Source organism: Nothobranchius furzeri, chromosome 15 (assembly GCF_043380555.1).
Source record: "Nothobranchius furzeri strain GRZ-AD chromosome 15, NfurGRZ-RIMD1, whole genome shotgun sequence".
Classification (NCBI taxonomy): Eukaryota; Metazoa; Chordata; class Actinopteri; order Cyprinodontiformes; family Nothobranchiidae; genus Nothobranchius; species Nothobranchius furzeri.
The window spans coordinates 41,816,219-41,830,032 of record NC_091755.1 but is presented as its reverse complement, the minus strand read 5'-3'; the positions used below and the strand labels follow the sequence as shown (position 1 = coordinate 41,830,032).

The following is a 13,814-nucleotide window of genomic DNA, read 5'->3' as shown; positions in this document are numbered from 1 at the left end:
GTCTGCGTCAGTGCGGAGACACGCAACGCCATTATCCGTCCCTGCGTAGGGCTCCGGCAGGCACGCAAGTACGTACGGAGTCGAGCCCACTTTTTTAAACATCCGTCGAACGAGACGGATTACGCAAGCTTGTGATTGGTCAGGACGCCGCTGTTGTTTACAGCGCTGCCATTGCAAAGAGAGCCGAGGATAACTAGTGGCAGACACGGAGCAGCTTGAAGGATACCTCGCGAAAAAACTCTAAAAATATGAACGTTTCATTCTCCCGTGACTGGAGGAGTGAAAAGATGCGCAGCAAGCGTTTTATTTGTGGACGGAAATGACAGGAAACGTGGGTTTAGAGGTGGGGAGCGCATGAAGAGGTGGGAGAATGAGAGACAAATATGTCCGTGTTAAAAGTCTCTTATATACACAAAAAACACAATATAAACACACTATCTTGGACCGATACATTTTTTTTCTTAAACTTTATAGAACAAGGTAGGATACCACAGAACAGCGCTACGCCCTCTGTTGTCCTGCCGAGGAACTGCTTTGCAACACTCTCCAGGAGACGGAGAAGTATGAAAGCAAAACGCTTCCGTCAATCCGTGCGGTCTGTCCCATGCGGAGCTGACGGAGAAGCATGAACCAGGCATTCATTCGTATAGAGGCCACTGCAGATGCATTGATTAAATGAGTGTTCCACACCTTTAAGACCCAGCTGAGCTTCATCAAGCAAGTCTTTTCCTGGCTGCACAATAGAGCTCCTCTAGAAAACATCTTTGTGTGTTTGCAGCCAGACAACTGTTACCTGATCTCAACAATGAAAATCCTTAGTATGCCGTAATGCTTAATTTGTTAGCAGCATATTGCACATTTTTACCATAATATGATGATTAAGGGTTTGCTTCAATAAAGTAACCTCAGTGCACAAAACAGCGTGATTCTATGAAATGTATGCAACCGTTTATGTTAGTTCATATGTTTGTGGCAGATGTGTTGTGCTGTGACTATTATTATTTTGTCTTTGCTTCTGCCCAAAATCAAGCACTTTGTTAACCTCTGTGTTTGTGTTAGACATCTAAAAGCCTCTGCAGAACGAACTGACGGACTGACACTCGAACACACCTTGGATTTGGGTCACTGTTTTGAAAACACTGGGCTTTGTTATCTTTAAAACGTGTAATTACCAAAGTGTTTATTTTATTTCCTTTTTATTTTACTGGAGTTAAACCTCCAAATTAGCCTAACTTGTTTTATTGTCTCTTTGTGGTTGAATTGTTTCTGTGTTAAAAAGGGCACGTGCTGTAGTCTGAGAAAACAAATAGTTCTCTTGCACATTTATGTCTACGGGCTCACTTCAGATCTCAGAGCCTGAAGCCGGTTGCTGATCTTGGATGGTGCCTTGCCCTCATCAGCAGTCCTCTCTCTTTTCAGCATGTTGAAAATCTGTACAGAGTTATCTTTTGTTGTTAGTTTTGCACATGTTTGAAATGATAAAGACTCCTAAACTTTCACCTGTCGCTGTTTGGAGTATTGTACTAATAGTAACATAACTGGATTTTTGGAGAGAGAGAATGTTTTGTTTTTCTTTTATTTTTAAATAGTTTTTATTTTCAGAAAACTCAAATTTCAAAATGATTTTGGATTCAAACTGTGAACTAAATCTAAGAGGGTGACGTTACTTTGGACAAAGGACTCAAATATGTCCTTAAGTTCACATTGATTACTTAAAGCTGCATTGGAAAATCTGCAAAACAAGCTAGTTTATGAACCCGGTCTCAGAACTGCCACCCGTCCTGTCGGCGATCACCTCCAGACCACACCTGGATATCAGAACGCACATTGCCGGAGTAAATGAGAGCACAAAACACCAGCCGTGGTCTTCTGTTTTCCTGGACTTCCAACTGGTGTTTTCCTTTTTGGGGCCTTCAGTGGTTTCGGTGAAGTTGAAGTAGCAGCCGGCTCTTTCTGTGCCGTGGTCCATGAGAGACAACCAGATGGTCCAGTCCTTGGTTTTGGATCGAGGCGTGTTATTGGGAGCCTAAATCACACACACACAAAGAATGGGAGTCTATTAGCTGATAACTGATTTTCTGATGCCGTTGGATATGTGCCATGGATTAGATACATTTGGATGATGCCATGAGAGTATTTTCCAGAATAGGCGAGTTATTTTAGGTTTTGTGTGAAAACACGTAGAGGACTACACACCTGTTTCACCAAACCAGACAGAGAAGAAAATGGCTGTAAGTTAAGCAAGTTTCTGTGTATGTTTTCCTTCTTTAATGACAATTTTGTATCTCAAATAAAAGCAACCAGACTACAAATGTCTCCCTCTAGTGTTGACATGAATATGAACATTTTGGAATGCATAATAATGCAGGTTAAGCTTCACCCTCTCATGTCACTGCTAAAGGCACTGGAAACGTTACTCTCTGTTTTCAGATGGGGTTCAATCCCTCACAGGGCTTTGATGATTAGTGACGAAGACTGGAGCATTTCAGAATAAAGTTTCCTTATGTTCTCGTATACACACACATATGTGTGTGTGTATATATACATACATATATATATATATATTTATATATATATATATACACACACACACATATGTATATATATATATATATATATATATCCTCTCTCTCTCTCTCTCTCTCTCTATATATATATATATATATATCCTCTCTCTCTCTCTCTCTCTCTCTCTCTCTATATATATATATATATATATAAGCAACTTTTCAAAATAAAAGCTGAACTCGCTGACCCAAGGAGGGTCCCCTTTTGACGCTGTGAAACACCTGTCGCTTTTTACCTGGAGACAATCCAAGGACTAGTTTGTCGTACTGCCGACGCTGTTTCATCGGCTCCAGTACCAGCGGAGGGTACGTGGACCTGGCAACCGGATCTGTACGGAGGTCTCACTGAGGGTATGTGGATGCAACACAAATGGCGTCTCCTGTGTTTATGACTACGAGTCTCAAACTCTGATCAGTTAGGAGCAAAACATCATCTCCCACTCAGACTTTGTTTCTCCGAATGCGAAGGTTCTGAATTTAACATCATTCACCACACACCAACCACCTCACACTTCATTCAAACAGAGCATCCATCATTAGAGAGTTAGTCTTGTTAAATTGTTAAAAAATATTTAGTAATAAATTTCCTTAGACGTTTGAAAGTCTCTCTCTCTTCTCTTGTCTCAGTTATTACAAAGTGTTATTTTAAAATCCCTGCATTAAAAAGATCCAGTCTTCTGATTTAAACAACCCAGTGTCCATAAGATGGATTTCATACTCGATATGAAATTTAATGTCTTATGGTCCTTAATTACATGTAATTAACATCTTCATTACACGGGCAATGCAGTGGATTATTGTTTGGTTTGTTCAACACTGGAGGATGATGCCAACAAACCCATGGGTGAAATGGTAAAACAAAAAATGTGTGATTTTTAGAATTTCTAATATTATTTTTTTAATAATGATCATCATAAAGAATACAGGTGATAAGAGAACTGGCTCGGAAGCAGTCCCAGTCAGTATTGCTGATTCTCCATTTGTCACTCGTTTCAGCTGCAGTGTGAGCGGTGCGGTTGGTGGGCACATTTTGACTGTGTCAGCTATAACAAAGACTGCCACTCAACTTTGTTCTGCAAAACATGTTTGTGGGAGTGACTGATATTGTTAGAGGTCTATGTTTATTCACAATAAAAATGTGTCTCCTGTCCAATACTGTTTCATTCATACAGTATCCTTAAAGTCAGGTTAAAGTGCTAAAAGTGTTTTACCTGAAGACCGCTAATGTCGATAGTGTTTTAGTGTAGCCCATAAATATGTCCTTGAAAGTAATATTTACCAGGACAAAACAAAAAAAGAAAACAACACAAACAAAAATAAGGGTAATAAGAGGGATTTAAATGTATCGTCAAAATATTTATCCAAATAAGAGTGTAGAAATGAATAACTCTTTGTTGGCAATAAGAATAAGAATACCACTATTTGTCCCTCAGTGGGAAAATTGCATTATTGCAATGGCTCAGGTACAGCAGGATAGCAGCAGTAGCACACAAGATATCACACAAGAGTATACAGTAATAGTAAATTAAGATAATTAGAAACAAAAAATCAAAGCTAAGAAATCAAATAAGGTTTGTACTTATGTTTGATTTGTTTCCATGCATGAAATATGCTATTTATGATAAGATTATTATTATATAGACATTTGTTTATATACCATGGCGCAAGGAGTGTTGCACTTTAGGATATGAGTCCTCTTCTCCCATCATCATTAACCAGTCTGGTACTAATAGTTTTTGCTCTCCCTTTGATTTTGCCTTGCAGGTGTTCATTTCATTTCTTCAATATGCTTTTACCCCCCAAAGGAATAATTAGGAGTTACAACTTCTTGAGCAATAGTGGGATATTTTGGAATAACTACAGAGGTTGTGGAAGAAAAATAATTTCCCCTTTCAGTTTGTCTACTAATAGAAAAAAAAATGACTTTCAAAAGTGAGATGAAGTCCCCTAAATTAATAATAATCCTTAATACCTAATAATTTGCTATTGAAGTAACAACTGTAACTTCAATATCAAAGTTATTTTCTCAAGAGAAACTTTAATAGGGGAACCATATAAAGCGACATATGAACTGGCATCAAAACACTCTCAGACCAGTTGAGTATCCTGAAAGAGTCCCAAATTAATATCCAAAAGTTTTATATTATACATATAATAAATTTAGCATTGTTGTATAATAATCTCCAAAATTATACAGTCAAACAAATAACTATAAGTATTGGGGGATGTTCTATGTGGATTAATTTGTCTAATAAAGGATTAGGTAGAGAAATAGAACGGTAAGAGCTAACGTCTTACAAATCTCCATTTTTATGAATCACTTTCTCGACATGGGTGAAAGTAGTTGGTGAATCGTCATTGTTCTGAGAATATTCAAATGTTTTTAGCAACCATGGACATAATTTTCACTTTAGAAGTGTGTGTGTGTGGTGGTGGTGTGTGTGTGTGTGGGGGGGGGGGCACGGGGGTCTTTACAGTATGCTCTAATCATGGGAAACAGGTTTCAACACAAACGGTTGTTTTCCGCTTGGTCCTAGAGCTCAACCAGTGTCAATTTAATATAGCGTAATATTGTTTTTGGATGGTAAAACGTGCAGGGGTCAAAACTTGACTTTGGAAAAAGTGGGGGGGACATGTCCCCCCTGTCCCCCCAAAAAAATTACGTCCATGTTAGCAACTAAGGGGTTAATTTTTACGAAATGCCTAAACTGCTTCTTACATTATCCACTTTTTTTCATAAAATAAATTAACAGTAGCTGCCGATTTTCAGTAAACCTGGACAGACTGAATCAGCTGTTGAAATGCGCGTTGGTAGGAATAATCGACGAGGAAGCGCGGATAGTCAGAACACCGGATCCTAAACGGTCCTCGTGCTAACGTGACGTCATCACTGTTTACTTTTACCGAAGCAACGCCCTCTGTTAGCAACTTGTGGCTAGCTAGTCACCGAGGACGGCACAGCATCTAGGGATCCTCTAGTGACACCACCCTGAGTGAAAGCCTGTCCGCTCGCTCATAATTCTGTAAGTAAACGATAGTCCAACAACAGCAGACACGTTTAGAAGGAAGGTGGATTTTTATTACGGGTGAATTGTGACGGAGTGCGAAGCGGAGGTGGAAGAGAGATGGTTTCTAACGATGAGCTAGCGCAGGGATGCTAGTAGCTTTTGTTGTAGCTGCTGTTGTCGTGAACTCTAGCTGCAGCGGTGCTCATAAACCGGGTACCTGTCAAGTTACCTCCAATTTATGACACTAAAGAGTCTGTACAGCTAATGTGTTCGTGTAACGTTTTCTCCCGTTATTTAGCCAGTGTTAGCTAATGGCTGAACGGAAGCCTCAGGCTGCGGTGGTTGGTGTGAACGGATCTCCTCGCGCTGTTCGAACTTACATGTGGCAACGCCACCGTCATGTAGTTAATGTCCTAACCAGCAGCATCCATTCAGAGCTTAGATGATGGGTCGTTAGTGGAACGGTGCGCTTTGCTCCGCAGGGAGTTGGGAGGACCATGGGACAGAAATAAAAGTACATGGTTCCACCATGGTCCTGGTGAGCAGAGGGGATGCGCACTGATTCTGCGTACACCGCTTTTTGTTGAACGACAATGTTCTAATTCCCTACTTTGCTCTGAGTCTGGAGGATCTAATCATGTGTGAGAAAACCTTACTAACCTGGTTGTGTCTAATACAAGTCACTGATGAGCTATATTTCTATATTATTCTGTACTTTTGAGGTGTTGCATGTATTTAAGGTATCCCGTTCCATTATAGACATAGTTGTGTTGTTATTTATGCAGGTTAACCTAACAATACTGGACCATTTCCACGAGTCGTGTTTTTCTCTATGCATGTGTGTTCAGTTTCTCTTTTCAAATCTACAGCTTGTGTTATTTCCTTTGCTCCTATAGAAATCTGTTCCTATATAGGTGCCTCTCTTTGCCAGTAACGCATTATACATTTTAATGAGCCCGTCCATAAGTTTGTTGAGTAAAGAATAATGAAAAACTCTTCGTAACGCATTAACAGTTTGTTCTTACGGCCAGCTTCACTCTCCAGTTTGTTCAAAAATGTCTACAGGAAACTCTGCCCTTTGTCTTCCTAACTAATGCTGATCCTGAGAGCTAAAGTAAACACACAAACTGGCTGATTTATTAGGCGGGCCTTTAGTTTAGCTCCGCTGGACTCAGTAAAACCACGTCTTGTGTATGAACGACACCCCGCTGGTTTCTCTTCAGTTTTATTCCCTCTCAGCCTTGTGCCTTGCTACTGGTCAATGCTGTTGTAGTCATGACTTTATCTCAGTGTATGCAGTCTAATCTCATGTTTTCTAACTGTTGATTCTCAGTCGTGCACATGAGATCGGTTTGATTAAAGATTAATCTCAGCTTGTGACTACAGGCACTGCTGAACGTTTCATTTCAGGCTCTCTGCTGAGTTTTCTACCTCCTTATGCCATTTGTTTGCCTACCTTATTTACTTTTGTTTATACCACTGATCTTTTTACTCAAACACTCCCAAGCTGTATACATAAAAGCCTCCTTGTGCATTGTACTACCTGCCACAGCCGTTTATCGCACCACCTGGTTAATGGTAAATTGTTCCAGAAGGAAGATATGTTTGCACATAAACACGGACCCGGGGCCTCTGTGTTTACAGTAGTCATGGCAGCACTTGGTTATTCAACAAATAGATTCAACATCTCCCTCTCTCCCTGCTAGACGAGCATGTTTGTATTAGAGGGTAGGGCTACAGCGGTGAAGTTCTTCACCGTTTTTGCTCTGCAGCTTTTTACTCGTCCGTCTGGCTGCAAACACTTGACCTCCGCCGTTTCTGCTTTCCTCTGCGGCTGTTTTCATTTACAGTCATTTCTGGGGTTTTTCACAGGTCAGTCAAGTCCAGATGCATGAGTCTCGGTCAGAACCAGCAGGCCACACCATACAAGCAAGTCAGACCGAGAGCAGAAACCCTACTGAGAATGAGAGTCGACTGAAGAGCCTCCAGACCGCTCCTCCAGAGGCACCCAGGGTCAGTTCATTCCAGATGCTCGGCACACTAGAAGCCAAGCATTTAAAGCACAACATTAACTTTCCTTTTCCTTTGCATTTCACAAACTATAAACGGTTAAGAACATTTTGAGTGTGCTAATATTCCAGCTGAATGAGGCGTGTATAGAAACTCATGTTTCCTGGCTAGACTCCACACATATTCCTGTCAGTATACACACCCCTAGCTGGTCGCCGGATTGTTTTACATTTCTGACAAACGAAGGCGTCCCTGAACTTCTGCCTTTAACTTGTTTCTCTCTCAGGGAGCAGGATGGGGGGTTGGATAGGCTCAGCGTTATATTGTTAGTTTTGTTTACGCACACTGTGCTGGATTCAGAGCTGCTCGGCCTTTTTTGGTCCTTTCAGGGCTCCGAGAAACGTTCAGGTTGGACTGACACGTTAACTATTTGCTCTGTGAAATCACAGCCTCAGACCCGAGGTTTCTGTCTCATTTAAAACGCCCCGGTTTATTATTTTTAGATTTCATTAAACTCGGCATCAGTGGGATTTATGAGTTTATCTAGACGTCAGCAATCTTCTCGTGTTTTCAGCTGCCAGTCTTCTCTCAGCAGCTCACAAGACCAGTCTTGTGGGAGCAGATCTGTGTTTACACTCAGTTGCTCACTGGTATGACTTTCAACAATAACAACAACAGAAGATGTTTGGACTTGCTGGCTGCCATGGCAACAGGGATTAGGCAAAGGCTGTTGTTTTGTTGATGGTGTCCACAGAAAAACAGGGAAGGGGGGGTGGCTGAGTCTGAGAGATGGACCCGTTTTCATGGCTTTGGTGGTCGTTCTGCAGCAAGCGCCGGGTTTCATCAGAGCGGACTAACCGGGAGGCAGGGGGCTGTTATTGTTAGCTCCAAGCCCGTGTGAACGTCTCTGTCAGTTTGTTTACTTGCTTCAAAACAGACTCTGCCTCGGAGAGAAATGTTTGTTTGTGGTTCAGACCTTAATTAAAATGCGAATCTCCAGCTCTGTTTTGGTAAACAAGCTCGGTATGCTTTTCTATTCATTATTTATATCCCTGTGCCGTTCTGATTCCTCTGTTTATGTTTACCGTAAACATCTCTGAGCTGCGAGGGGGAGGGGAGGGAGTGTGGTAATTGGTGCCTGTCTAGCAGAAGATGATGTTGTTGTTGTTTTTCTGGTTCTGGTTGTTGTTGTTTTTCTGCGGGTTCTATCTCCCAAAAGCCTCAGGGTGTTTTTGTTGTTTTCTACTTCTGCTGCCATTTTTAGCTCCAAGTGAAACCAACCTATAGAGGTGAAAGGAAAATATTTATAAATCTCATATGATCATTAGAAGTTGATTAAATTCTTCATTTTCCAGCATCTCTGGAACCGTTTTCTGAAGTCAGACATAGATAATTACAGGTTTAATATGTGGACATTTTGTTAGATTAAAGGTTAAAGTCCCATGCAGTGCGTTTACATGCAGCCAGTAACCCTTTTAAAACCCGAATATTCGCAATAACCCGGTTCCGCAGGTCCTTCTAAACACCGCCAAAAACCTGGATATGCTCATAACCGGGTTTTTAAAAACCCGGTTACTACACCTGGGGTAACCCTTTTCTAACCCGAATGTTTGGTCGTATAAACGCATACCGGGATACCCCCATCAAAGCGTGTGTTCTGCGCATGCTCTGTTCGCAAGGAATCTTGGTCTTTTGAGTAGCGAGACGTCTTGTATGCGCCAGAACACCGGAAGTAAACAACAAGTTGGGAGCAACATGGCGAGTCGCGGCACAGCACCACACTTTTGGAGTGACGAGGAAACTAAAGCGCAAACAAACGCGGTCGCTATCTCTTCCGAACTGGGAAACATGTTGTTGTTTTCACGGATACCGGAACAAGAAGAACCGGAAATGACGCACATTGCGTCTTGACGTAGTCCATTCGTCCTGACGCTACCCCAACGTCCGCATTTACATCGGGTTATGCAAGTTAGGGGTAACTCTTTCTATTTGTGCTTGTAAACGGGTTATTCTGATCATCTCAGAAACCAGAATACCGACCTTAACCCGATCATAACCTGGATATTGGCTGCATGTAAACGTAGTGATAGTTGTCTCACACACTGGTGTGGTGTAAACTGTCCTCCACATTTGACCCCTCCCCATGGGCTGTGAGCTGCAGACACGGCCACACTCGGGAGCTAATGACCCTTTGCACCGATGTCACCTAACCACGTGGGTCCACCATGGTGGACGGCAAAAGCCTGTAAACAGCGAGCGACACGATACTAAACAAAGGGAAAAGTAGAGCCTGAAATTGTTTTTGCGATCAAAACAAAAACAAAACTCCTCCAGCATTCCTTCCACTAGTTCAAGCCCAGTTCAGTTATCAGAGGAAGTCGCGCATCTAGCGGGGCTCATAGAGAGCGGTATGCTAACTAGTAGGGCTGTAGCGAAGCCTCGACTAAGTCGACGGCTCGATTCTAAAAATTTGTCGACGTCAGATCCGGAAGTCGACGCACCGCGCCCACTTGTTGCATCCCCAGGAGTTTGTAAATAGAGGAGGAATCTGCCTGTTTTTCCTGTAGTTCGCCCTCTTCTCCGCCTTCACTAACATCTCCGCCAAATACCGAAGACCCGGAACAACGTCCGTCCACTACTAGATTATTTTCCTGTTTTGCCCCTTCGTCTCCCGGCAACGGACAACAACTTCCGGGGTCAGATGTGCGCTGCTTCGTGTCTATCGCAGATGTAGAAAATCACCGGGAGCGCTTCTCCCTTCATTAAGGAGCTTCTTTCAGACATGAGGAGAGCTGTTTTGGTGGTAGCAGTCTCTCCTCCATGCTGGTCTGTTTGCTGCTGGGTGTTTTTGGTTTATTTAAACTTGGTAACTTGAACTTAACGTTGGTAAAGCTACTGTTAGCATCTTCGCTAACAGCTTCTTGCGTTGGGATAAGCTGTTACGTTTTGGTTTAGATTTCATCTTTTTTGTGGTGTAGATCTCCCTTTTATTACATTTAGAGTGTTGTGGGTTTTCGGTTTAGTTTAAAATGTAACACCACTCGCCTCACGCACATAAGTGACCAAAACAAAGCAGCATGGAGACACTCCATCTTCTACCACCTCTCAGGCAGCAGCCTGCACTCCCAAGTTCTACACGTCACCAGAACATAACCAACCGCAACACAATAAACGCAGTGTTATACAAAATGGAAGGCCTGTAGTGTTTATTCTCTTACAGTAAGAATTTATCAATTTTTTTGAGGAATTTATTTGAGATTTTCTGGTTTTTGTTAATTGTGCAATAGAAAAATAATCATTAGATTAATTTTCTAAATAGTCATTAGAATAGTCGACTATTCGATAAAATAATCGTCAGAATAATCGTTTTAAAAATAATCGTTTACCCCCAGCCCTACTAACTAGCTTACCAACGTTAGCTTACGTTCTCTCTGCAGCTGTTCACCGATGTAAACATGTTGCTGACTTTGCCTAAATTCACCCCTCTGGGTTTATAACTTTGTTATAAACAGCGTTTCACTTTACACCAAAGCTGATTGTTAAAAAGTCCGGATCCCTACCAGCTTCTGTTGCTGGTGGTGGTACCGGGTTCAGCTGCTGCTCTCACACCGGAATGAGAAGCTCTCTGAATGCCGACGCTCATATAAATAAATAATGTAATTTTAACACATGTAATCATACATCAGAGCTTTAATATTGTTTATTGTCTCGCTTTACACTACAGTGGACGGAGCGCAGCCTCAGTGGTGAAATACCCGTCCATCAGGATTATCAATAACTAGTATAAACACACCACATTTATCCCTGTCCCTGTCTTCCTCCTGAAATAAATGAACGTTAATATTACCCGTTAAAAACATGCTCGCTGCAAATCTGAGGCCTGCTAGTCCGCTCGATTGATCTCTGCAGTTCATCTCCATCCTCAGTCTCCATCAAAGTTATTAAGAAGAAAAACGAGTTGAGTTTACGTCCTCGTCTGTTAGTGCAGCCGACCACGCAGCAAGCTAAAAGCATTTTACTGTCAAATCAACTCAATAAAAGCCATAAAAGGCTACAAACTGGCTTGTTTTGACTAGCTTCACTGGAGTTTCTACGGGTGTAAACGGTCTTTTTGCCGTCCATCATGGCGAAGGCGACGGTCACGAGTGGCGTGACGTCACGTGCAAAGGGTCAATTTGGTGGTTTAACCACCCCAACCCAACCCCTTAAAGCTGAGGGTCCAGCAGGGAGGTATTAAAGTCTTTGGTATGACCCGGCTGGGATTTGAACCCTGATCTCCGAGTCCCAGGGCGGGCGGACACTCTACCACTACGCCACTGAGCTGGTTACAGAAGCTGTGAGTCAGGCGTTACCGTTACGTTCATGTCATTACATTTTAAACATTTTTATTTAAACATAAAAATTGTCAGCAAGTGGGACAGTTTTGAGGCAGATGATTCAGTGGTGAACTTCTGTTTAAGAACATGTCTGTAGAACCAAATCTCAGCACGGCAGGACCTTAAAGGTAGATCAATAATAATGATAATAATATTGTAAACCAACCTAATGTCCATGCACATGGATCTGCTCAGCTTTTCAGCAGCATTCAAAAAGCGTCTGTGCAGGAAAAACGATTTATCTGGTTAAGATTATTTTGGTCAGTATTAGGAGTAGCCCGATATATCGGGCCGATATTTGTCCTTAGTAAAGCCGATTTAAAGTCAGGCACATCTTCGGGCAGCCCGGTGCTGTTGCAGAATTTAATTTGATGTATTTTTATGTTCACTGATAACATCTGAATAACAAATACTCTAAATGAACTTTATTTAGGTGTCTGACTTTAACACTGAGCAGTGTACACAGTAAAGAGTTAAAGTCAGAGATCACAAACCGGCTCAGCTTCAGAACTTTTGTGCATCAACTGATGTTATTAGTGACATTTTAGCATGAAAATAAGGTGGAAAACATCTGGCTATCAGTCTTAAAAATTGGCAGTTTGGTATCGGAAATAGAAAAACCAGTATCGGCCGGCCTCTAGTTGTGACGCATCGTTGGGAGTTCACGTTAAAAGGTGAGTGTAGGCATCAATTTAAGGTAATCGTTTAGTGGGAGAAAAATGTGCAAGGGCATAAATTATCAGAGCTTTTATCGCATTAAAATCAATTAAATGTAAAATAAATATTTATTGGCCCCTTTATGACCCATCAAATAAACCATTTTATAACAAGCAAATGTGGAAAAACGCATGTAGACCATGATGTAGACCCAGACTAATCAGACTTATTCAGTAAACAAGCAGTGCTGCTATAAGAGCGGAGAAGAGCAGCTATGGAAGCCAGTAATCAGTGACCTTTTGTTTTAACATTGTTTCTGTGAAATATTCAATTATGAATATCAAATGGATTGGTGGAAGTGCTGACTTTTAGTTTTGGGCAGGAAAATGTTTGGATTTCTGTTGGATCTCCTGTAGTTAGCTTATTCAAGCTTTAGTTGAAAGCTGGATTTCATAATTTTACACCAAATTCGCTGCTTCTTACTGAAAAAAATTCTCTTTGTGCAGAAAAGTAGCAACAATAAAGCTATATTGTTAGTGTTTACACTGTTTTTAGAAAAACCCTATGGTGTTATTTCTTTTCTGCAGAAGGCCGTTACGCTCTGGTTCTCAGACTCTGAGTCAGAGATGTGATTTACTTCCTGTTTAAATCTCAGCTGATCACTGAATGAGATCTTTACAAACCTGAAGCGTTCAGAACAACGTCACTGACAGGTTTTGGGTTTGTAGTGACATCACACACCCAGTTATGATCTCTTAGCCGTTAAAGAAGGGCTTTGCTATAATATTTCCTTGCTAAAACACGTGGTGTAGGTTGTACCCACCCTGATAGGATGTTGTTGACTGTCTAAGGTCCCGGTGTCGTTACCTGTGATGACTCCACCTGCAGAGGCTCCACAGCAGCAGGTTCTCAACCCTCAGCAGATCCAGGCGCTGCTCCAGCAGCAGAAGGCACTCATGTTACACCAGGTAATGCGTGCCCAGGTCTTTCCTTTGCTCAGATTGAACAAAACACCTTTTTCTGCTTACCTTCAACATCAGTAATGTGTCTGCAGCAACAGATTCAGGAGGTCTTCAAGAATCAGCAAGAGCAGATAAACATGCAGCTGCTGCAGCAGAAGAATGCTGGTATGGTTAGTCAAGAGGTAACCTTTAACCTTTTTACTCATCAGTATTTTATCTGCATGTAAACAAGCA

At 41.7% G+C, this 13,814-nt stretch overlaps 1 protein-coding gene across 1 annotated transcript in view; it reads left to right on the top strand.

Moving 5' to 3' along the window:
• The first annotated feature begins 5,469 nt into the window (after nucleotides 1-5,469).
• The window catches only part of LOC107396423 (forkhead box protein P1-B), a 31,012-nt gene continuing 22,667 nt past the window's right edge, over nucleotides 5,470-13,814 (top strand). Inside the window, exons 1-4 of the mRNA XM_054745659.2 lie at nucleotides 5,470-5,590; nucleotides 7,448-7,588; nucleotides 13,470-13,586; nucleotides 13,673-13,762. Of these exons, the coding sequence (XP_054601634.1) occupies nucleotides 7,463-7,588; nucleotides 13,470-13,586; nucleotides 13,673-13,762 (333 nt within the window). The 5' untranslated portion in view covers nucleotides 5,470-5,590; nucleotides 7,448-7,462. The remainder of the gene's footprint in view (nucleotides 5,591-7,447; nucleotides 7,589-13,469; nucleotides 13,587-13,672; nucleotides 13,763-13,814) is intronic.